The sequence below is a fragment of the Podarcis raffonei genome, chromosome 8 (genome assembly GCF_027172205.1).
Source record: "Podarcis raffonei isolate rPodRaf1 chromosome 8, rPodRaf1.pri, whole genome shotgun sequence".
NCBI lineage: Eukaryota > Metazoa > Chordata > Lepidosauria > Squamata > Lacertidae > Podarcis > Podarcis raffonei.
In genome coordinates, this window is record NC_070609.1 from 214073 (window position 1) to 236058 (window position 21986).

The following is a 21986-nucleotide window of genomic DNA, read 5'->3' on the forward strand; positions in this document are numbered from 1 at the left end:
CGCTCCTCCAATAAATTTTATTGCATTGGCCGAAGGCCATGACAAAGCCATGCAATCAGTTTAAAATATAACTCGAGCGGCTGCAAATAAAAACAGTGGCCATAGATTGCAAGATAACCGACAGCAGGAATAACACGCAGCTGCGCTCACCGCCTTCCAGCTCACACCGCCTCCTCTCCCGGACAATTTATGGCGCTTTTATCCCGCTCCTTCGCACTCATATTTTTTTGCCTCCAGAGCCGAAAGGGCCACGTTACCTGTTGCTCAGCGGCCCCTGATCTCTTCCAGGGAGGGCGAAGCTGCGCAAACGGGGGCATTAGAAAGCGCCTCCTCGGATCTGCGCCTGAGCGACAGCATAGGATGGGGAATCTCTCCCACCTGAGGCTGCCTCCAGATTCAGAGGTTGGAAACCACCTGGTGGCTAGAGATGGAAATGGGCTGGCTGGGTGGTGCTGGCCAGCCAGGATCAGGCCAGGCCGCTGCGGGGAGAGAGACCCTTTTCCGTGCCCCTATAACCCCAAAGCAGTGGGGAGATCCAGGGCCGCGGGGGGCGGGAGGGGAAATGCGCAGCGCCTGAGCCGGAGATGCTTTCTCTTGCAAGTGGGCAAGGTTGGCACTGCAAGCCCTGCCCTTATCGCAGCCCCACCTGGCGCCTGGGTGCTTTCTCGGCAGGGGCAAAGACCCTCTCCTGTTGCAACCCCAACGCCCGCTTCGAGGAGATGAGCTGTGCGCAGGGATGCGCCTGCCCAATTGGGGGGCAAGGGTTCCCCCCATACCAGATGCGAGGGTGTATTCCCCCCCTCAGATCCCCCCAGCTCTAAGAGAGGGGTGTCCCCACTCCCCAGCCCCCATCTCGAGGGCCCTGCTGGAGATGCAATATGTAACTCCTGGAGGCGGTTGCCTAGCAACTGTCTCCGGCCGATGCAGAGGCGCTCAGCTGGCGAGGAGCGATCGTGGCGGGTTGGGGGGGCGAGCAGGGGAGCCCCCGGTTCACACCGAAGCAGCATCACCAGGAGGCGGAGGAGGCGGTGAGGGGCTGGCGGGAGCCACCTGCTGGGGCTGGGGTAAGTGAGCAGTCTGGAGGGGGCACAGCTGGGCTCCCCCCTCCCGCTGCCAGGCGTGGATAGGGCAGGGGCTGGCATTCAAGGATGGAGGAGGAGAAGCGAAGGCGTCGCGGCTGCCATTCTAGGTGCTTCTACAGCGTGCTTTGTGGCAGGGGGAGGGCTGCCATCTGGGGTGCGGTGGGGGGCTATGAGAGCAGCTTCCAGCTGGGGGGTGCCAGGGTCTGGCTAGGGCGAGCGCCTGGGGGGCTGGCCAGCGGGCATGGGGAGAGGCTGCCTGCCCCGCTCCCCGCCCCATGCACCGTGCCAGCCCCCGCCTGTCCTCCCCCTCCAGGCGAAGATTCAGCGCGGAGGAGGCGAGGGCACCAGCCCGGTCCCCGGTGCCATGGGCGGCTGTGGGCAAGCCGGGAGCGACGTGTCGGGAGAGGCCACCATTGCCACCACCATCGCCGCCACGCAGGTAGGGAGGCGGCGGCGGCCGCGCGCGAGAGCCTGCCTGCCTGACCGCCCGCCCGCCAGCCGTGGGGACGGGCGCTGTGGGGAGAGCCGAGCATGGCCGGCGGAGCCAGCAGACGCCACAGTGCGTTTTCACGTGGCCTTGCCGCGGCACCCAGCCCACGCCATGCGGGGAAAAGGGCCCCGGGCAGCTCCGGACGCGCGGGCCTCCGGGCGCCACGGGCAGGAGGGGTGCGCGCGCCTCAGGGGCACCCACGCGCCACCCACAGGGCACCAGGGCCCCTGCCTTGGAGCACCACCAAAGGGGTGCGTGTGGGGTGCTTTCTCTGCCCCGCAGAGGGAAGGAAGGCGCGTGTGCGCGCAAAACAGGTGGGTGTCACTGGAGACGGAGGAGCCCTCGAGTGGGCAGCAGAAGGCCTCCCCGTTGCACGTCCTTCTTCTTGCCAGGGGAGGGCACATCCGCGCCCAACGGGAGGGCAGCCTTGGCACAGCCGCAGCAACGGGTGCGTGGAGGGCAGCGGACCCCGCACCCGCAGGCCGGCCGGATTCGCAGCGGTCACAGGGGCAGGACAACGGGCAGGCTCAGGGTGGGTTGGAGGGAGAGGCCGCGATTGCAGCTTGGGCACCCAAACAGGCTGCGGGGCTGAACCCTAGTTGTGTAGGTGCTCCCAGCACCACACGGAGTGAGGCTGAGCAACACGCAGCAGCAGCAGCAGCACTAAATGCAGAGAATGCGATCCTAGAATTGGAGAGTTCGAAGGCATCCCCCAACAGTCTCCCATTCCAGCCCCCTGCAATGCAGGAATCCCAGCGAATAGCAGACACAAATTTATTCTATTGATTAATTTTATTTCATGGAACTTAAATGCTGCTTGATTGTGCTTGTGAAATGCCAAATGTGTGTGTTGGCGTTTATGCACTCCCATCCCTGTGCACAAACACACCTCTGCTATTATTGTCTCGCTGATGCACTGATTTAACAGCCCCCACAATCCCTTCCCCCAGTAACCCCCTGCTGAAAGCTTCAAGGGAGACTGCCCAGCCCTAGAGAAGACCCCCGGGGAGCCTGCTCCACCTTGTCCTGGTGTTTGAAGTAGGGCACACAGGGCCTGAGAAACGGGGCCTTTTCTGTGGTGGCTCCTCAAGGTCTTGAATGTAGCCTCTCCTAAGGAGGCAACCTGCCCCGGGGCCACCACTTCCCTTTCTGCATGTAGCTGCCTGTGAAGGGAGCTTTAGGGCCACTGTGTCTGATTGAACTTGTCAGTGGTGTTTTCAATTTCATTTTAATTGTGAGTTGCCTACTGTATATTTACCCCCCTGGAATGCAGTTTTGGAGGGGGGTGTTTAGGATGTCCCATCAGTGCAGGCAGTGCTAGTGGGTGGGGCATCTGAACCTAAGTAGGGGAGGAAACAGAAAGTGGGGTGGGGTGGGGAAAGGGGGGCACAGGGTGGGTGGGTGTTGTTTTGGACAGCCACACAAGCAGTTCCCAAACTCGGGGGGGGGGTGGCTGCTGCCCCTTCGGTTCCAAAAGGTCATCCTCATTGCCTCCTACCCTCTTTTAAAAAAACCAAAATAGTGGTTTGCATAACCCCCTAAGGAAGATGATAACACCATAAAATCCCAAATAGTAACAAACTAATTGCACATTTATTCAAAATCCAACTCAGGCTATTTTGTTTAATTCCTTCAACAAAACTGACGGACTTGATCCAGGGATGCCAACTTTTCTGGTAGTGATTGGCACCTCCAAACCCCCCACCCGGCTTTCCCCCTTAAGGGCCTCTGAGGGCCCCCTAGGGAATTCCCACTTGGGGAAACACTGAGTTACAGCCTCTTGGGCTTAGGAAGAACAGCCAAGGCTGCAGCCTTTGGGACTTCATAGTTTACAGGAAGGATGAGAAAGAGGCCACACGACAGGAGTTTTAAAGTTGTGTGTGGTGTGAAGAAAGTGCAGAGGAAAAGGTTTTCCTTCCTCTCTCCTGACTCTGGGATTTGCCAGCATCCAATGAAGCTGAATGTTGGAAGTTTCGGGACAGAGAAAAGAATGTCCTTCTTTACTCAACGCAGAGCCAAACTCTGGAACTCCCTGCCACTGGAGACAGGAATGGCCACCAACCTGGATGGCTTTAGAAGAGGCACATTCTAAACAGCTTCAAAGGCCCAGTAGGCCTGAAGGAGCATCTCCACTCCCATCGTTCAGCCCGGACACTGAGGTCCAGCTCTGAGGATCTTCTGCTGGTTCCCTCACTGCTATTATTATGGTTGTTGTTATTATTATTCACGGAGGAGGAGAGGGCTTGGCCACTAGCCAGGATGGAGGCTCTGCTGTGACTCCGCAGGTGGAGGCAGAGGTGCTTCTGAACCCCAGCTGCTGGGAACCACAAGAAGGGAGAGTGTGGCTCTTGGGCTTGGATCCTGCGGCTTGTGGGTTTCCCAAAATAGGCTGATACCGTATTATTATTATTATTATTATTATTATTATTATTATTATTATATATAATATTTTCCCCAGCCACTCTGGGTGGCTTCCAACAGAAGGTTAAAAATACATTAAAACATCAGACATTAAAAACTTCCCTAAACAGGGCTGCCTTCAGATGTCTTCTAAATGTCAGATAGTTTTTTTATCTCCTTGACATCTGATGGGAGGGTGTTCCACAGGGCGGGCGCCACCACCAAGAAGGCCCTCTGTCTGATTCCCTGTAAACTCACTTCTCGCAGGGGGGGAACTGCCAGAAGGCCTCAGAGCTGGACCTCAGTGTCTGGGCTGAATGATGGGGGTGGAGACGCTCCTTCGGGTCTACATGCACCACTCTGTCAAGACAGTCTGCAGACAGGGAGGGTCTCATCCTGCGTACCAGATAGTCGGCCACTGTGGCCTATGCCCCACCCATCCTCGTTTGACCTTCTTGCCTCCAGCCTCCTTCCCAAATGGGTGGCAGACGCAAAGGCTGTGTGTTCAGAGGAGGTCCTGGTGCCCAGGGTGGACCCTAACGGAGGACTGTCTTGCCTTGCCAGCCTCCAGCAGAAGCTGTGTCCAGCCTGGACTGAGCCAGAGGAGAACAGAGGCCCTGCTGAGCCACATGAGGCACTCATGGGACTCCCCTCCTGCCGGTCCTGATGCAGTGCGTGGTAAGTCTCTCCCGGCCCCCTTCCACTGGCCCAGAAGGTGGAACGTGATTCTGAAGAGGGGCACCATGTGTGTGTGTTTTAGCTTTCTGTAGTAAAATAATGACCTTTCTGGATCTGGTAGGGTGAGGTGGAGGTCAGGAATGGCCATCCTACCTCTGTTTAAGAATCTCCAAGGAAGGAGAGTAAAGAGACCATTTCGCTGCCAAACAGCTCTTACTGTAGGAAGTTCTTCCTGATGTTTAGCTGGAATCTCCTTCCTTGTAACTTGAAGCCATGGGTTCGAGTCCTGACCTCCACAGCAGGAGAAAACAAGCATGTTCCCTCTTCTATGTGACAGCCCTTCAGATATTTGAAGATGGCTCTCATATCTCCACTCAGTGTCTTCTTCTCCAAGCTAAACACACCCAACTCCTTCAACTGTTCTTCATAAGGATAAATTGTCAACATCCTTCTTAAATTGTGGTGCCCAGACCTGGACACAGTATTCCAGGTGTGGTCTGACCAAGGCAGACTAGAGGGGGACTCTTACTTCCCTTGATCTGGACCCTCAATTTCTGTGGATGCAGCCTAGAATAACATTCGCCTTTTTTGCTGCTGCATCACACTGTTGACTCACGTGGAGCTTGTGGTCTGCTAAGACCCGGAGATCCTTCTAAAGAGAAGGCAAGCAAGAGGAGATGAGATGTGATGGAGATGGAATGAGGATTAAATTTGTAAATTAAAAATGTAAACCACCTCTTCTGTTTGTGAGAGAGAAATATGAGAGTAAACAGGCTGTGAAGACCTTTTAGCAGAGTAAAAACACGTGTGCTTTTGCAGCTTACTAGAAGCAAAGAATTAGTAAATTATCCCTGTTTATTTGTGGTTTCCTCACCTTGCCCTCTTTGTCTCCGTTGCTAAGAATGAACCACACGTTTTAGTAAGATAAACTAAAAGGTTTACTTACATTTCAATGCAGGCAGCAAATACATCAAAGCAAAATGCCCGCCAAAGCATTAAGGAAATGACCTTCATTCCCTTTGGGCCATCTGGCTGGGTCCTGTGAGGATGCTGGACTAGATGGCCCATTGGCCTGATCTTAGGGAGCCTCCCAGTCCAGAGGCAGTCTATCTAGATTCCTAGGTTCCAATCTCTGGGGAAACAGCATGCTGGACTGACCTTCTCTCTCACCAGCAGGTTGACCTGAAGCTGCGGGTGGAGAAGCTGAACGTGAGGATGGTGCCTGGCGCCGCTGGGCCGGGTGACGGCCCCAGCCCCCGGCTCCCGCGGGAGTCCAAGGAAGACCGGGAGGAGAAGGTCCTGGCCATGCTGGGCATCGTGGGCACCATCCTGAACCTCCTCGTGATCATCTTTGTCTACATTTACACCACCATCTGAGCCCCAGTGCCTCCTCTTCTGCCACCCGGGCACAGCGAGATGGGAACTTGTGCGCGGCCAGAGGGCAGAAGCGCCTGGGCTGGTGCCGACCTGTGCCAGCCGGGCGCTGGAGGGACTTTGCCCACCTGCCTTTGCCGACTTCAGGAAGTTGCCGACGAGACTTGGCTTTGCAGCTGCACGAAGCTGCTGGGATTGTGACCGCCCAGTGGGGCTGGGTGATGCCAGCTCTGTGTGACGCCCCCTTGGACGCGTGCCAGGCTGCCAGCTGTGGCACATCTGGGGACGATGCAGGGTGACCCTTTCCAGGGCACTTGGCCCACCGATGCCAGCGCCTGCCAGAGGCCTCTTCTACCCTGCCGCCCCCACCCCTTGCAGCGGACGCTGAGTTGGGGAGGGGGGCCTTGACTGCCTGGCCTTTGTGCCCCATGCCTGTCACCTCGAACACCAAGAAGCACAAGGAATTATCTCTCTCTCTCCCCCTACAACACCTGCCCTTGCAAGCTGCCCACTGCCACCGAGGGCGAGGAAGGTTGGGGGAGGGGCCGGGAGAAGCGCCTCCTGCCCAGGGTCTTCCTCCCTGACCCCTGCAAATCTGACACCAGCCTCCCTGAGCCTCCCCACCTGCAGCCATGGGGGGCAGCTCCTGCAGCCACCGGCGCCCCTTCTGAGGTTGGGGTCCTGTAGCCTGGCGCTGAGCGTGCCCCCTTGCCAAGCCAGCTGCCCACCCCCACCAGACCCCTCAGAGCTTCCTAGGGACCCTTCCCCTCCTGCCTGAAAGACCCTCAGTGCACGGGGGTGCGGGGGGGGCTTTTTTGGAATGGTCTTCCTTGTGCACCCCCAGCCTTAACACACAGCTCCCTCCCCCTGGAGGCTCCGTTCAAAGTACATTCTGGAGCAGGATATGGGGAGGCTTTGGGGCAGGGAGGGCTCAGCCAGACCCCCTAACTCCAAAGTGCTTTATTAAACTTCCTGGTGAAATTTCGCCCCTGGAACAGCGCCCCCTATGGGGCAGATGGAGACCTGTGCAGGATGGAGCCCAGAGGAGGCCTGGCACTGGCTCCAAGGCAGAGCAGGTGCCCCAGGGATGAGGGGAAATGCCCAGCAGCTGGCAGGAGGGCAGAGGGCCCTGTTCTGGGGTTGGTTTCCTTGCCAAGTTTCTCCCCCATTTCTGGCAAGATGGAGAGATTTGTAGGAGGTGGGTGTCGCAGGGAACTCGGCCATAGCACCCCCGGCCACCTGGATTCTCCGGGGAGGGGCTGGTACAGGAATTGCCCCCATCCGTACAAGACCCTGGGAGGGGCAGCCCCCTTGGCGCTTCCACACTCCCTGCAGGGGGGCCCTGGGGCTGGCGGGGGGGCTGCAGTGTAGCCTAGACTTTTTGGAAGGTGCCCAAACCCAGGAATCTTTTCTTTAGGAAAACAAAACAGCAACCCCCCCCCTCGAAACCCCTCAATCGTCTTCTTCCTCTTCCCAAGCGAGTCTCCTGCTGGGACCAACTTCTGGGGTCTTCACCTTTGTGCCACAGCAACACTACGGGGGTGGTGATGGGGGGGCGAGAGGTGGCCGCTCTTGACTCCAGCACCGTGCCAAGCAGGGAGGGAGGGGTTGTGCTTTTCTAACAACCATGTTGTAATTGTGAAATTTTATATGCAACCGAGTTTGAAATAATCACAAGGAAATATTTATGGACGTAAAAGTCGGGGTCTGCCCATGTGTTTGCCTGCAGCTCTCGCCTCGCAAGGATGCCATCGCAAGGAGTGTGTGTTTGTGTGTGTTTGTGTGCCTGGGTTAGGCCTCTGCGTGTCTTCCTGGGTGACCAGCACCTCCAACTTCTGGGCATTTGCCCTCTGGCTTGCAAAAAACGGGAGAGGAAGCCAGGCAGGTCTGGAGCTGTTGCCGCCACCTTCCCCACAATTGCCTTCCAAAGAGGGCGCAGGCAGGCCAGGTTCTGCAGCTTTGACCTTCGCAGAATGAGCTTCCTGCTCCAAGGAGCGGCTGAGCCCTCTCCCTCCACTCCTCTTGCTCCCAAGGCAGATTCTTGGAAATTTCCCTGGCAGGACCATGCTTCCTTTTTGGGCCTTCCTTGCCACAAGCCATGACTGCTTCTTCTCTTCTTCTTTGGCGCTCCCTCGTAGCCGAGTAAGATTGTCTTCCATGAACACAGTTTTAGCAATGAGTCCATAAGTGACTGTGGAGGCCAGTTCTGGACCCACACATCCTTCCACAGGGGGGGCATTGGTTTCTGGGCGGGAACTGATCTTGGTGAGGGTTTGCAAAGCGTGCCTTCCTCTTAGCACATTTCTCCCTTGCGTCCTGAATTTTAGTGTCTTCAAAGCCCAGGACACCTTTGGTAAAGACTGTTCTCCAACTGGAGCGCTCGCAGGCACCAGTGTTTCCCAGTTGTCAATGTTTATACTACATTTTTCAAGATTTAACTTGAGAAAATCTTAAAACCTCTTTTGTTGACCACCAGCATTATGCATTCAATTTTTAAGTCTAGAATAGAGTAGTTGCTTTGGAAGACGATCGTCAAGCATCCACACAACATGACCAGTCCAACAAAGTTGCTGTTGAAGAATCATTGCTTTGACACTAGTGATCTTTGCTTCTTCCAGTACACTGGTATTAGTTTGCCTGTCTGCCCAAGTGATGTGTAAAAATTTTTTCGGAGAAACCATTGATGAAATCTTTCGAGGAGTTGGAGATGTCCTTGTTTCACACGCAGACAGTAAGGTTGGTAGTACAATAGGTTAGTAAACAAGCATTTTGGTTTTCCTGCAAATGTCCCAGTCCTCAAACACTCTGCAATTCAGTCGGGAGAAAGCTGCACTCGCAGAGCTCAGGAGATGCTGGATTTCAGCATCAATGTTGGCCCTTGTGGAAAGACCTGATTCTGCACCACGGGCCTTTCAGATACTCCTCAGCAAGGGGGCAGGCAGTGGGCTCGGGGTCACGGAACTGCAGTGGCATCACAAAATGAGAGATTCTGAGCCTGCAACCCAGATTTAGAGGTCAAAGCGTATTGAAAGGAAGACGAGTCGAAAGGAAGGCAGCCACATGCCAAGTTCAAGGCAGCCCAGCCCTGGATCCCTCTCAGGAGCTGCAGGGGCGGAAAGGACTTCCAACACACCCAAGTACCATCTGCAATGCACAGAGTTGCCCAGCTGGTGTCCAGGGGGGTCCTTGCAAGCTTCAGAACAGAAGACCATAATAATAATAATTTATTACTTATACCCCGCCCATCTGGCTGGGTTTCCCGAGCCACTTTGGGTGGCTTCCAACAAAAGATTAAAAATACATTAAAACATCAGTCATTAAAAATACATTAAAACATCAGTCATTAAAAACTTCCCTAAACAGGGCTGCCTTCAGATGTCTTCTAAAAGTCTGGTAGTTGTTTATCTCCTTGACACCTGGTGGGAGGACGTTCCACAGGGCAGGTGCCACTACTGAGAAGGCCCTCTGCCTGGTTCCCTGTAGCTTGGGCTTCTTGCAACGAGGAAACAGCCAGAAGACCCCCAGAGATGGACCCCAGTGTCCAGGCTGAACGACGGGGGTGGAGACGCTCCTTCAGATATACTGGGCAGAGGCTGTTTAGGGCTTTCAAGGTCAACACCAACTTTGAATTGTGCTTGGAAAGATAGTGGGAGCCAATATAGGTCTTTCAAGACCGGTGTTATCCGCTCTCAGTCACCAGTCTGGCTGCCGCATTCTGGATTAGTTGCAGTTTCCGTGTCACCTTCAAAGGTAGCCCCACGTAGAGCGCATGGCAGTAGTCCAAGTGGGAGATAACCAGAGCATGCACCACTCTGGCGAGGCAGTCTGCAGCAAGAGATGGTCTCATCCTGCGTACCAGATGGAGCTGGGAGACAGCCGCCCTGGACACAGCATGGACCTGTGCCTCCATGGACAGCTGTGAGTTCAAAATGACTCCCAGGCTGCACACCTGGTTCTTCAGGGGCACAGTTACCCCATTCAGGACCAGGGAGTCCCCCAAAAACAGTACTTCTGTCTGGTCAGGATTCAACCTCAATCTGTTGGCCGCCATCCATCCTCCAACCGCCTCTAGACACTCACACAGGACCTTCACCGCCTTCACTGGTTCTGATTTAAAGGAGAGGTAGACCACAAGAAGAGCCTTCTGGATCAGGCCACAGGGGGCCCATCTAGCCTGGCATCTGGTTCTCACCATGCCCCCGCCCCCCACATGGCATGGAGAAGGCGGAGAGAAGCAGAAGGTTAGCAGGGCAGACAAAGGGAGGGACTTCTTCGCCCAAGGCAGAGTTGGGGGCGGAGCCACAGCCCCTCCCCCTGGCAGCCCATGAGAATCCTGGGAAGTCTTGTTTAAGGATGTAGAGAGGAAACTACAGTTCCCAGAGTTCTTCGGGAGAAGCCATGCGCTTTCAGGGTTTGGAGGTCTGTCTGTAAATGGACGGCACTCCTAAACCCTGGAACTCCCTTCCGCAGGAGGCAGCGACTTGGAGGAGACTTTGGAAGAGGATCAGGCAAAGTCAGGGAAGGAGAGGCGGCGAGGGATCCCGAGCTCCTCGCCGCGGTGAGTGTGGGGAGACTCCGGCTGCGCTGCTCGGCGCCTGCTTGGCGGCTTCTCCCCACTGGGGCACATTTTGGCCCCTGTGAGGACAGGATACTGGACGAGATGGGTCCCCTTGGGCCCGATCCAGCCTCTGCAGGACCCTCCTTTGCTTCCCGGGTCCTGCTTGGCTTTTACGCGCCGCCTCCTGCTCCAGCGATGCTTGCAGCAAATCGGCCGCGTTTCATTGTCCAAATGAGCGAAGCTACGGAACTCCCTGCCACTGGAGGCAAGGAGGGCCACCCACCTGGGGGCTTCCCAAGGGGACTGGGCACATTCCTAGAGGCGGAGAGGGCTTTGGGGGGCTCCCGGCCAGGATGGCTGGGCTCTGCTTCCGCAGTCGGAGGCAGGCAGTGCTTCTGACTACCTTGGAGGGGAGACGGCTCTGGGATGCTCGGATCCTGCTCGGCCACTGCGGGAAGAGGATGCTGGGCCGGAGGGCCTCTCTTGGGCCTCATCCAGCAGCCCCCACTGCAGACGGCGGCCGAGGGAGGGAGAGAGGGACCCCCCTCCGGGCAGAGCCCATCTCTGGCTCCCTGCGCCCAGCCAAGCTCCGGTCCAGCCGGCCAGGGCGCGAGGGACGGGGCGGCCTTGCTCTGGGGGCGCCCAGTCCCGCCCCTCCCCGCGGCGAGCCCACCCCGACGGCACCTGCGCTGCGGCCGGAGCCCCTCCCCGTCCGGCGGCCGGTTGGCTGGCTATTGGCTGCGGGGCCGGAGGGGCAGGCGGGCCGGGCTGGGCGCCCATTGGCGGCCGCCGAGCCGAGCCCAGCGCCGCCGCTGCTGCCTCTTAGCCGCGCCGTCGACGGCAGGATGCGGCCGCCGGCACTGGCCGCGCTCTGCCTCCTCGCCGCCGCCGCGCTCCTCTCGCCGGCGCTGGGCGCAGCCCGCGGGCCGCGCCGTCGGGCCGCTCCCACCCCCGCCGTCGGGCCGCCCCCCCTGGAGAAGCGCAGGAAGAGTCCCGCGGGCCGCGCCCCCAAGGCGGCCAGGTGAGTCGGGGACCCCGCGCCTCGGACCTCCCGCCCCGCAGCCTGCCCTGTCCTTCCCCGACGGGGCTGCCCAGGCAGGACGCGCGCCGCCCAGGACCCCCGGGGGCTTGGAGGGGCTCTCCCGGGAGCCCCGAGGGGCGTCCCGGCGGTGCCCGGCGCCGCGGCCGCCCGGAGAGGCCGAGCTGGGCTGCCCCGTGGCGCTGGCAGCGCCGTCGCGCCCTCGCCGCTCGCTCTGACCCCCGCCCCTTCGGGCCAGCCCCCGGCGCCTGGTCTTCTCATCAGGGCGGAGGGGGCGGCTTTGGCGGCTGGAGGCCCCATCTGGAAATGTCAGCGCCGGCCTGGAGCGCCCAGCCAGGCTCACGTGCTGGCGCAACAACGCCCCTGCCAGGTGGGTCGCTGCTCCTCCCACTCCCTGGAACCCGGGCGGAGCTCAGCTTGGCAGGAGCGACCTGGACAACCCCTCTTGCCAGCGCCCCCCCCCGGGCTGCTGGGCTGACCCCCTCCTCCCCCCTTCCAGTTCTGCATCTCCCAGCAAAGACCCCTCCCCCTCCGAGGCTGGCACCAGCTCTTTCCATGAGCTTTGCCCAGCGCTGGCATCCTCTGCCTGAGGCTCTGGTGGCAGACTCTCCTCTTGCCAGGCAGGCTGCGGGCAGGTGGAAACCCAGAAGGCCAAGCCGAGAGGGAGAGGCTCTCTGCACGTGCTCAGAGGTGCCCTCCTTCCTTTTTGGCCCAGGTCAGGCAGGAGACCACCGAAGGCACTTTGTGGAGGGGGGCTGTGCCTGGATGTGCCTGCCCCATAGCCCCTCGGAGTGAGGGGGGGACAAGCCTAGGCCAAGCAGTGAAGAAGGGGCCTTGTGGTCCCCCCCCCTTCTCTCCCTCTGCTTCATGGAGCTCCAGAGAAACAATCTCCGTCTCCTGCAAATCCACTTAGTAACTTGAGTCCCGGTCAGGACAAGAATGTCAGGAATTAGATGGGGGGAGAGAGAGAAGAAGAAGAAAGAGGAGTCTGGGTGACACAGAGGTGGGTGTCCGGACGGGAGCTGGGGGGGGGGGGCAGCAGCCTTTGCAGCCTTGCTGGAGGACCAGCCTGGGGGAGAGAGAGCGCTTCTGAACATGTGCAGAGTGCGCCGAGAGAGAGCGTGTTCCCTCCCTCCCCCTCATTCAGGGTCTTCCACGGAAACGGGATGTGGGATGTTTCAGAACAGACAAAAACTGCCTTCTTCACAGAGCATCCTTAATGGGTTGAGACGCCCAGCAGCTTGGAGGGCAAGAACAGGATCAGACCACTAATGGCTGCTCCTCGTAGGATCTGAAGGGCCCCAAAGGGTCGTCTGGTCAAGGCAGGATGGCTGCTGCTTCCCTCCAGGAACCGTGGAAGTGGGGTGCTTCTGAGGACCCCCCCTGCCTTGCCTATGGGGCCCTGGCAGGCAGAAGAGGGAAATGTTGTGGGGGCGAGATGAGCCTCACCCAGGGATGCTGAAGGCTGGGAGATTCCGGACAGATAAAGAAAGTCCTTCTTCACACAGCGCAGAGTTAAACTGTGGAACTCCCTCCCACTGGAGGCAAAGAGGACTGCCAGGAGGAGGAGAGGGCTCTCGAGGGCTCCCAGCCAGGATGCTCGGCTTCCAGGGCTGGAGGCCGCCAGGCCACAGGAGGGAGAGGATGCTGGGCCAGAAGGGCCACTGGCCTGATCCAGCCCCCTCTTCTGATCCCTTATGCAGAGAGTTTTCCTCTCACCATCATCCCAGCTTCCAGGCAGGAGGGCCTCCGGGTGGGCGAGCAGGAGTCCAAGGCAGACCTGGACCTCTGGCTCTCCAGAGCCGGCCGAACTACAGCTCCCCTCAGCCCCAGCAAGCACGGCCAGGCAGCAGCAGGAGGGTGGGAGCTGGGGTTCAGCAGCCCCTGTCCTTCAGAAGCTTTGTGGAAGTGGACCCAGCTGCCGGTCACATGCGCGGCCGGCTGGGATTAGCCTTCCCTTGTGGGAAGAGGGCGTGGGAAGCTGCTTTCGACTGAGTCAGGCTGCTGGGTCCATTGAGCTCAGCCCTGTCTGCACTGGCTGGCAGCCGCTCCTCCGGGTTGCAGGCAGGGCTCACCTCCAGCCCCATTTGGAGAGGCCGTGGGGGGTTGTCTCTGGAGAGGCTCTCCTGAGGAGCTACATCTCTTCCCCAAGCGGGGAGGGAAGGGAAGGTTTGGCCCCGTGGGGGGGCGGTGGGGGGGAGTAACTCCTTCTGGGGATCCCAGGAAGTCACGTGGGGGCACTGCCATTGCATCCTCCCAGGACAGTCCAGCTTGTGGTGGTCAGTGGGTGCTGGGCCAAAATGTATTTATTTTTAATTGAGAGGTAAAGGGACCCCTGACCGTTAGGTCCAGTCGTGGCCGACTCTGGGGTTGTGGCACTCATCTCGCTTTATTGGCCATAGGAGCCGGCGTACAGCTTCTGGGTCATGTGGCCAGCATGACTAAGCCGCTTCTGGCGAACCAGAGCAACACACGGAAACACCGTTTACCTTCCCGCCAGAGTGGTACCTATTTATCTACTTGCACTTTGACGTGCTTTCGAACTGCTAGGGTGGCAGGAGCAGGACCGAGCAACGGGAGCTCACCCCATTGTGGGGATTTGAACCGCCAACCTTCTGATCAGCAAGTCCTAGGCTCTGTGGTTTAACCCACAGTGCCAGAGGTGCTGGGGCTCAAACCCACCCAAAAGCCACACGATCTGGGCTTGGCTCCTGAAATGCCATGGTTTTGGCACGTCCAAACTCTTACGGGTACACCCCACCCCCAGGACTGAGTTTCTCCACCATCTCCAGGCCCCCCAAGAGGTTTTTTTGTGGGGGGGGAGTGGCTAACTCCCCTCTCCACATACAGGTCATGTACTGTCTGCTAAAGTCATTCTGGCACAGATCACATGTGGAAGTGTTGGGAGACCCTGGCCCCCCGCCTCCCCCTTCTTCCTGCACCCCCAGTTAATCCCTCTGCTTTTTGGAGCAGCTAGCAGTCACCCCCCCCCGTGCCCCCTTCCTCTCATGACCCAATCCTGGCTCCTCCTTCAGAGCCTCTCTCTCTCTCTTTCTCCAGGCCCAACCTCTGTGGGGAGGTCTGCTGCCCTGGATGGTCCCTGGCACCCAAAACGGGGAAGTGCACCAAAGGTATGGGGGAGGGAAGGGGGTGGGAGGGAGAGGACGGAGGCAGATTTTCAGGGACAAGGATCCTCCCCGCTCCTGAAAGGCAGGCCTCATCCTGCACCCACTGCTGCCCATCTCTCCACCGCCTGGACTTGGGACTTGCACCTCAGCCATCTTCATGGAATCATAGGACTGGAAGGGGTCCCACGGGGTTGGGGGGCATCTCTGGGGGGCAGTTTCTTTGGAGCTTGCTGTTTCCTTACATGGCGCATCATTTGCCTTAGGCAAATTTCAGACACAAGGGGATTGGAGTCACATGCGGCCTAGGACCCACGTACCTCCGGGACTGCCTCTCCTGGTCTGCCCCGCGGAGGACCTTAAGGTCCACAAATGACAACATCTTGGAGGTCCCACGTCGCAAGGTGGTTAGGTTGGTCTCAACTAGGGCCAGGGCCTTCTCAGTACTGGCCCCGACTTGGTGGAACGCTCTGTCCCAAGAGACCAGGGCCCTGCGGGACTTGACATCTTTCCGCAGGGCCTGCAAGGCAGAGCTGTTCTGCCTGGCCTTTGGTTTGGACTCACTCTGACCCTTGTGTTTCCCTCCCCTTACGGTTTTGACTTTTAAAATGAGGCTGCATTTTAAATTGCATTTTAACCTGTATTTTAAATTATTTGTTTTCCTTTTTCCTTATTATGTTTTTACTGAAATTTTATTGATGTTAGCTGCCCTGAGCCCAGCTCTGGCCGGGGAGGGCGGGGTATAAATGAAATATATTATTATTATTATTATTACTACTATTATTATTATTATTATTATTATTATTATTATTATTATTATTGATAAGCTTTCCTGACGGAGTTTGCTCATATTGCAAACTGCCCTGTGATGCTCAGATGAAGGGCAGTCTAGAAATGGAATAAATAAATAGATTCCTGCCCTGCAGGGAGTTGGAGCACATGACCCCGGGTCCCTTCCAAGTCCACATTTCTGTTTCTATGCAATTGCAGTCCCTGGCTGGCCACGGGGGGAGCTGGCTGGGCAGGAGGGCTCTCCTGGTCACAGAACCACAGAACAGTGGAGTCGGAAGGGACCCCAGGGCTCATCTAGTCCAGCCCCCGGCCGAGATGCTCTTAGGAAGCAGCCTGGGCAGCAGAGAGGAGACTGGGCTCTGCAGAGGACATCTACCAGAGCCAGGGCTGGAAGAGCCGGATGCAAATCGCCTCCCGGGAAGAGACGACCTGTACTTCGTTAAGAACATCCGTCCCATCTCCCATCTCTTGCGGGGGCACAATTAGTGCCAGTGCCCTCTGTCAAGAGCTTGGGTGTTACCTTTGAGGCCTCCCTTTCCACGGAGGCGCAGGTTGCGGCCACAGCAAAGGTGGCATTTTCCCATCTCCGCCGTATCAGGCATTTGGTCCCTTACCTTTCTTGCCCTGACCTAGCCACTGTGATCCACGCGACGGTCACCTCCAGACTGGATTATTGTAACTCGCTCTACGTGGGGCTGCCCTTGAAGCTGACCCAGAAACTCCAGCGGGTGCAGAATGTCACGGTGAGGCTCCTTACAGGGTCCTCGCCCCAGGATCACATTCATCCAGTGCTTGATCAACTGCACTGGCTCCCGGTGGAGTACAGGGTCAGGTTGAAGGTGCTGGTTTTAACCTTTAAAGCCCTATATGGCCTAGGACCCTCGTACTTACGGGACCGCCTCTCCTGGTCTGCCCCACGGAGGACCTTACGGTCTTCAAACAAAAACATCTTGGAGGTCCCGGGTCACAGAGAGGTTAAGCTGGCCTCAACCAGAGCCAGGGCCTTTTCGGCTGTGGCCCCAACTTGGTGGAACGCTCTGTCACAAGAGACCAGGGCCCTGTGGGACTTGTCATCTTTCCGCAGGGCCTGCAAGACAGAGCTGTTCCGCCTGGCCTTTGGTTTGGACTCGGCCTGACCCCTATGTTACCCTCCCCTTATGGTCTTGATTTATTGGCTACTTTAAAATGAGGCTGCATTTTAAATTGAGTTTTAACCTGTATTTTAAATCGGGTCCCCCCCCTCTTTTCCCCCTATTATGTTTTTACTGTGATTTTATTGGTGTTAGACGCCCTGAGCCCGGCTCTGGCCAGGGAGGGCGGGGTATAAATAATAATAATAATAATAATAATAATAATAATAATAATAATTAAAGCACCTGCTGGGTGCAGCCCAGCACCCTCTTCTCACAGTGGCTGCCCAGGTGCCCCTGTGGGAAGCCTGGGACCAGTTGAGGGAGGAGGAGAGGGTTCCCTTGCCATTCCCAGCAGGGTCTTCAGAGGCCTCAGTTTATCTCCCCTTCGCTGCTCCCCAGGCTTCAAAGCATCTTGCAGTTCCACGCTTGGCCAGCAGGTGGCAGCAGCTGCCTTTGCGCAAGAGTTCCCTGGGAAACCTGCTAGGTCACTACAATGGTACCTCAGTTCTCAAACTTCATCCGTTCCAAAACCAAGGAGCACTTTCCCATAGAAAGTCATGCAAAATGGATTAATCCGTTCCAGAGTTTCAAAAACAACCCCTAGAGCAGCAATTTAACATGCATTTTACCATCTAACGAGACCATTGATCCATAAAATGAAAGCAATAATCCATGTACTGTACTATAAAATTAATAAAACAGTACTGTAGATTATAAACATATAAATTATTTTTTTCCCTTACCTGTGCTAATGATAGTCCGTGTTTGGATGGGGGGCTTTTATCCATTTCCACAGGCACACAATCCATCAATCAGTAGCTGAACTGGGTTCCACACAGTTATAAAATCAAATGAACCGAAAAAGCCTCAAAAACAAAAACGCAAAATAAATAGCAAAAACAAAAGTGCCAAACTTAATCCATTCCTGAAGTCCATTTGACTTCCAAAATGTTCAAAAACTGATTGGTGCAGGCGCCCCAGAAACAATAGCCAGCAGCCACATCGGACGTTCGGCTTCCGAAACGTTCGAAAACTGGAACACTCACTTTGGGGTTTTGGGGGTTTGGGAACCAAGGTACCACTGTAATCTCCAACACTGGCTGGCAGCAATGGGCCTTCAGGCTTTTCCCAGGAGACGCTGCCATGCATTGAAGTGGAGCCCTTCTGCATGCAGGACAGCTGCTCTGCCAGTTGCAATGGCCCTTCGCCAGGCGAGGCTTTGATCCCTGGGGGACGGGTCGAGGGTGTTCTGCTGCAGCACCCCAGTTCCCCTGGGGGAGACCCCTTGTCTCGGAGCCACAGGGATTCGCACACAGAGCAGCCAGCCAGAAATGGCTCCAAGCCATGGGGGGGGGGGGAGCTCTCAGCACCTGCCTTGCCTTCTGGGCTGCCTCCCTGTGGGGCAAGAGAGGGGTCGGGAGCTGCCCTCCCAGTGGGCGTTCTCCTCCCCACTTTGCAGGAATCTGAGTCGGGCCCTGAGGGTCCATCCAGATCGTGGAATCATAGAATTGTAGACGGGGGGGGGGGGGACAAGTGAGGCTCATCCAGCCCCCCACAATGCCATGCAGTGCTGTCTACCCCAAGGATGCCCTCCCGATTCTTTAGTTTTATTTTATTGCATTGCATTTCTGGCCCACTCCCCCCCCCCACAAGAGCTCAAATGAGCGTGCAGAGTTCCCTCCCTCCTCATTTAAACCCCACAATAACCCTGTGAGGTAGCTTGCGATTGATTGATTGATTGATTGATTGATTGAGTTTATATACTGCCCAGAGGTCCCAGGGTGGTTCACAGAAAAGATCACAACACATATACCGTATTTTTCCATGTATAAGACGCGCCCATGTATAAGACGACCCCTATTTTTTAAAAAACAAATAAACCCAAAATTAGGAAATTAAGCTGGTGGGGGGGGGATGTGACGTCTGCCAATCGCTCACCCGCCTGCCCGCCACTGCCAATCGCTTGCCAGAGCCACTGCCGATCTTACACCTTGCTCAGCCGCCAATTGTCTGCCCACTCGCCGCCACCAACAGCCCGCCCACCCACTTGACGCAGCCACCAATCACCTGCCCAATTGCCGCTGCCAATCTCCTGGTCGCTGCTGCCTTTAATCGCACGCCCCCCCCCCCCCGCATTCACTATCTGTGTATAGACGACACCCAATTTCTGCCTAATTTTCTTTGGCCAAAAGCATCGTCTTATACACGGAAAAATTCAGTAATCAGAATAAAAACAACGCAATAACACCCACCCAGGTGAGGTTGAGAGAGGCAAACCCAAAGCCACCCAGTGAGTGGGGATTCGAACTCTGGGCTCCCGGGTCCTGGTCTGACCCTGACCACTCCACCACTCCTGTTGTTGGACTAGAACTCCCACCGTCCCTGAAGGTTTTGGGTTTCGCAAGAAACATCTAGACATCCCCATGCTGGCTTCTCCAGGAGAGACTTGGGGGGGTGGAAAGTGGGGTGCTCTGCATGCCCAGCAGCCCCCCTTCCCCCGGGAACTGTGGGGAGCCATAGGGTGGCTAAGGGGGGCAGAAGGGGGCTCCTGATGGACCTGCTCTGACCTCTCTCTCATCTTCCCCAGCCGTCTGCCTTCCTCGATGTCGGAACGGGGGCCAGTGCAGGGCCCCCCAGCGCTGTGCCTGCCGCTCAGGCTTCTCCGGCCCCCGCTGCGAACAAGCCGCGCCCCCCGGCCCCACGATGACTCCGCAGGCCCCCCGGGCGCCCCTGCGCCCCATGGCCATCCGCTGGCAGCCTCTGACGTGAGTTGGAGCGGGCGGGCGGGGGGCTTCCCTTTCTGCCCCCTCCCATCGCACGCATTGCAGGGCGCCACAGTCGAATCCTGCGCACGGTTCTGGTTGCCTCGTCTCAAAAGGGATATTGCAGAGTCGGAAAAGGGCCGGGAAGGGAGATTGGGGGCTCTTTACGGAAGTGGGGAGCAAGAGCTGCGAAGGTCAAGAGAGTCTAGTCTAGGGGGCAGCGGTTGTAAATAAATTGGGACGTCGGCAGACATGGATTAAACGCTTGCAAGAAGCAACAATAAGGATCATTTTGAAAGGGGAAATAGTCTGAAACAGAGATGTGCAAAGTATAAAGTGGTTTGAATGTTTAAAATATCTGTGCAGTATATCACAAGTTTAATTGTTTAGCAGTTGGGAAATTGGGTAAAGGGATCTGGAATATAAGATGATTTGGTGTATTTAAAGAGCCAGAAGAAGGAGTGGAGGGGAGTCCGGGGGTTTGCAGGTGGGAAAATATGTTTTCTTTTGGGTTATTTTTTAATGTTCATGAGAAAGGGCGGCGTAATATGGTATTGCTACAATGTGGCATATATTGGATTTTTAATAATTGAAAACTAATAAAAATTATTTAACATAAAAGAGAGAGAGAGTCTAGTCCAGACTCCTCTTCTCACCCTGGTCAGCCAGAGGCCCGTTGCGGGAAACTTGGAGGCAGGATTCGAACACAGGAGCGCTCTCTCCTCCATGGCTTCTGATGGTTGAGGCTGTGCAGAGCCATCCTTCCAGCAGCCATGGATTTGTCAAAGCCTCTTTGGAAGCCCTCGAGGAGTGTGGCCGTCCCTGTGGCAGGGAGTTCCACAGTTTAACTTGGTTCTGTCTCCCTGAATCTCAGCTTCCACAGGTTCTGGCTTTATGAGAGAGGGAGGAAATGTCTACTCTCTCCATTATTTTTTCCCATGCAAAGCATCTTTTTGCAAACTTCTCTAAGGCTGCTCTGCCCTCCCCAGTCAGAGGCAGCGATACTTCTGAATGCCAGTTGCCGGCGACCGCAGGCTTTGTGTTCGAATCCTGCTTTCTGCTTTCCCTTTGGGGCATCCGTTCAGCCCCAGTGAGAACGGGAGACTGGACCTGATGGGCCCCCGGCCTGATCCAGCGGCTGCTTCTTCTGTGGGGCTGGGCTTGGAGGGAGGGGTCATGGCGCCAGAGAGAGGTCGGGGCGGTCCTGACTTCTGTGGGGATTTGCTGCCTGTGTGTCCCTGACCCCAGGATCGTTCCCCCCAGGCTGGCTGAGCTCCATGTGGTTCTCCGGCGCCGGAAGACATTGGACCCCTCTGAGAAGATGGCCACGATCCTGGCGCAGCACCTGGCCTCCCGGCCGAGCGGGGACAGCAACGGCCCTCCTGGACACGGCCCCCCAGCAACGCCAAGGCCCCAAGGTACTGGGCACGGGGGGGGGGGGAGGCCCTGGAATGGCCATCTGTTCTATGCAAGGATCGGGGCCTGGAAGAGCGTGGGGCCTCCTCCTCTGGGGAAGAGGGGAGCGTGGAAGCTGGTGGGCTCTATCTGGCGTTTCCTGGCCCTGTTGCTCAGGGTGCAAAATCCTCAGCGCCGTGCAGAGTTAATCTGTGGAACTCCCTGCCACAGTGAGTTACTTGGATAGCTTTGAAAGAGCGAGAAGGAGGAGGGCTTTGGGGGGCTCCTAGCCAGGATGGCTCTGCTCTGCCGCCCCCCCCCCGGGGAGCAGCAACGCTTCTGAATCCCACTTGCCGGAAGTGTTGCTCGTGCGTTCGAATCCTGACTTCAGGATTCCCCTTTGCCTGACCCAGAGGCTCCCCTTCGCTTCTTCAACGAGCCTCTTGCAATTGCGGAGGGGGAGGGCCAGAGCCCTGACGTTATTCTGGGTACCTCCCCCCCCCCGTTGCCCCAGGCAGCTTCAGACGGGTTCCCATGTGCAGCGCAGTCCCCACCCCTCCGGATCCGGCAATTGTTCTGCCCCCCCCCTTCTGCCTGAGTTTTTCCAGATGACGTCAGCCTGGCCTGCGATGGGAGGGTGAGGCCTGGCTGGCTGGGGGGGGGGGAGCAGGACAGCTCTGCTTTCTTCTCCCCCCCCCCAGCCAGCTTCCTCCCTGGGGAGCCTGTTCGGAAGCCCCACCCCCTGTTGCTGCCTAGGAGTGCTCTGCTCAGCCACTCCAGGAGGGGGGGGCGGGTTGCAAGGCCTTTTACGCACCCCCTCCCTCCAGAAGGAGAACACCCACCTTGTCACCCTCTGGACAACCTCTTTTTTTCTTCCTGGAGGGGAAGATGAGCTCCTTTTCCTTCAACTGTGAAGCAAGCAGCCCCATCATTGGAGGGGGGGAACAACGCAAGACTTGGGAAGCTAGAGAATTTGGGGTGGGGGGAGCTAGGGGCACCGTGGCTCCTTTGGCACAGATGTTTGCCTCCTTCGCCCCCACCCAGCTGCATTTGCCGGGAGTCTTTTTATGGGGGGGCGTTGAACAGCTGGAGCCAGCGGGGGGGGGGAGACTCCAAGGCAAAGCTTGAGTAGATTTAGCAGCTGGAGGAAGATGGGGG

General features: G+C 57.1%; 2 protein-coding genes across 5 annotated transcripts in view; both read left to right on the forward strand.

Moving 5' to 3' along the window:
- The first annotated feature begins 584 nt into the window (after positions 1-584).
- Positions 585-6563, forward strand: LOC128418823 (uncharacterized). Its single transcript, XM_053398895.1, has 5 exons — positions 585-726; positions 846-1064; positions 1396-1521; positions 4537-4650; positions 5827-6563. The coding sequence occupies exons 1-5, from the start codon at positions 585-587 to the stop codon at positions 5829-5831; spliced, it is 606 nt and encodes a 201-aa protein (XP_053254870.1). The 3' UTR covers positions 5832-6563.
- A 3983-nt stretch (positions 6564-10546) lies between these two features.
- Positions 10547-21986, forward strand: part of LTBP4 (latent transforming growth factor beta binding protein 4) — a 50117-nt gene continuing 38677 nt past the window's right edge. For 2 of the 4 annotated variants that reach the window (XM_053397597.1, XM_053397600.1), the window contains exons 1-4: positions 11456-11603; positions 14682-14752; positions 19259-19436; positions 20697-20851. In XM_053397597.1, the coding sequence (XP_053253572.1) occupies positions 19375-19436; positions 20697-20851 (217 nt within the window). In that variant the 5' untranslated portion in view covers positions 11456-11603; positions 14682-14752; positions 19259-19374. Of the gene's footprint in view, positions 10583-11455; positions 11604-11843; positions 11992-14681; positions 14753-19258; positions 19437-20696; positions 20852-21986 lie in introns of those variants that run through there. The other 2 variants (XM_053397599.1, XM_053397598.1) reach the window with 2 other exon arrangements.

Coding starts and splice junctions, on each gene's coding strand:
- LOC128418823 (XM_053398895.1), top strand. CDS start 585: ATGCTTTCTCTTGCAAGTGGGCAAGGTTGGCACTGCAAGCCCTGCCCT. Junction 727..845: donor CCGCTTCGAGGAGATGAGCT/GTGCGCAGGGAT, acceptor CCCACTCCCCAG/CCCCCATCTCGAGGGCCCTG. Junction 1,065..1,395: donor AGCCACCTGCTGGGGCTGGG/GTAAGTGAGCAG, acceptor CTCCCCCTCCAG/GCGAAGATTCAGCGCGGAGG.